At 41.7% G+C, this 1,883-nt stretch overlaps 1 protein-coding gene across 1 annotated transcript in view; it reads left to right on the forward strand.

The window, feature by feature from the left end:
* LOC106814587 overlaps nucleotides 1–1,883 on the forward strand; it is a 3,103-nt gene that overhangs the window by 837 nt on the left and 383 nt on the right. Inside the window, exons 3-5 of the mRNA XM_014818929.1 lie at nucleotides 557–729; nucleotides 1,227–1,355; nucleotides 1,664–1,743. Coding sequence (XP_014674415.1) covers nucleotides 557–729; nucleotides 1,227–1,355; nucleotides 1,664–1,743 — 382 coding nt within the window. The remainder of the gene's footprint in view (nucleotides 1–556; nucleotides 730–1,226; nucleotides 1,356–1,663; nucleotides 1,744–1,883) is intronic.

A 1,883-nucleotide genomic window follows, 5' to 3' on the forward strand; every position in this document is an offset into this window, starting at 1 on the left:
AATTATATATATAATTTAATGACATACTTGTCTATTTCGCAGACACTATATGCATGCACAAACCTAGACCTTAGCACGTGATACATTAGTCTGTCTTGCATAATATTTCGTGTTGTTGACAGGTTATGGTCTGTGTTTGCGCATGCGCAATACCCGTTCAGCGGAGCGGTAGTTTGTTTAAATTATGTATTTAATATGGAGAGGGGGTATTGTAGATTAGGTTAATATGATAAATTTCTATACCAAGATCTTACTTTGTAAATAGTAGGACGCCCTAGAATGTAGTGTACTCACGGCAGATTCATTCTGTAACATGGTGATTGGAAGTAGCCTTAGAGCAGGTATAGGCAGCCTGAGAAGAAAAGAGTAAAATGAGCTGAGTGTGTAATAATGGGCACAACGCATAGACATGGAAATCTTTGATTGGCGGACTTCTCCTCCTAGTATATATTATTATTTTTTATTATATATATACACAATATATATACTATATATATATATATATATATACTATATATATGACCCATTATTTAATCGGACATGTACCTCTTTGCAGCTATAAACATGATAGGTTCGCTGCTCGTGTACTGTCTGGCTTATTACCCGATATTTGCCTGTCTGTCGATGAAGTCCGTGCTAGGATATCTGACAGGCTGTGTCTACGTATGGACCTTCCTCGGTGCAGAGCTAGTCTGGATATTCTGGCCCTACAAGGAGCTACACAGATACGTACGTTTCCATTCTTGTTTGCTTATTAACTAATAATGTAATTAGGAATGTATAATGTTAATGTGCATAGCGAGGGAAAGTTCAAGGCAGAGAAAGGAGGAAGATAAAGTGGAAGGATAGAGAGAGAAAGCGAGAGAGAGAGAGAGGAGAGAGAGACGAGGAGAGAGAGAGAGAGAGGAGAGAGAGCAGAGAGAAGTAGAGAGAGAGAGAGACATCAGCAATAGTGTATGGTGAGAGCAGGCAGGAGGTGAAGTAGCTTATGTGTGCGCGCACGCGTGCGGGCGTACGTGTGTGCGGGCGTGCGCGCGCGCGTTCGTGTAAGTGTGTTGGCGTTCGCGTGTGTGTGTGAGTATGGGTGGAGAGGCTGATAGGCAAGTTTAAACTACTTTATCTTCGTGTCTGCGTGGTTGTGTGAATATGCGCATGCGTGCACGCAGCCTACTCGTAAAGACCTTTATGATAATGTAACGCACTGCTTTTCTCTGCTTTTTGTTTAGAACTTATACGCTACGCGATATGCGCTGCTTCAACTATTGCCTTCACTGCTGTTTCTCATATTGCTATCGTTGATGATGCCCGTGAAAGCATGGAAGATGTGGCACGAAAGAAAACGATCCAAAGACCAGGTAATGTGATAAAAGAGATAAGATGATAGTACTCAGGTAATATGATCCAGAAGTAAGATAATATGATAGGGCTAGAGGTACCAAAGAGGTAATGTGAAAGGAGGTAATGTAGTGTGATTAGCATGTAAAGCAATGTGTAAAAGAAAGGAAGGTATTGATAATAACAGGTAAGACATGGATGATAGTAGGGTTAAATTACAACTCCCAGTTCCTCCTAATCTACACTATATCAATAAAATCAATAAATTACTATAACTATACGCGGTGACGTTGCATGTGACGTGTGAAGTGACGTAATCTGTTTACAGGTGGTTCTGCAGGAGTTCTATCAGGCTGAACATGTCAGGCGGTTGCTACAGAAACCAGAACCGTACGCAAGATGCAAAAGGTGAGCAAGGTCACCCAAGGTGACCCAACCCCCGACTGAGCGACCGAGCTGCCCCCTACCCCTTCCTGGGAGATGAACTCAAAGCTATAAATGTCTCTTCTAATAAGTTAGACATTTCTCTCTCTGACTTTTCAGTCTCT

The sequence above is a fragment of the Priapulus caudatus genome, unplaced genomic scaffold (assembly GCF_000485595.1).
Source record: "Priapulus caudatus unplaced genomic scaffold, Priapulus_caudatus-5.0.1 Scaffold948, whole genome shotgun sequence".
NCBI classification, from domain to species: domain Eukaryota; kingdom Metazoa; phylum Priapulida; class Priapulimorpha; order Priapulimorphida; family Priapulidae; genus Priapulus; species Priapulus caudatus.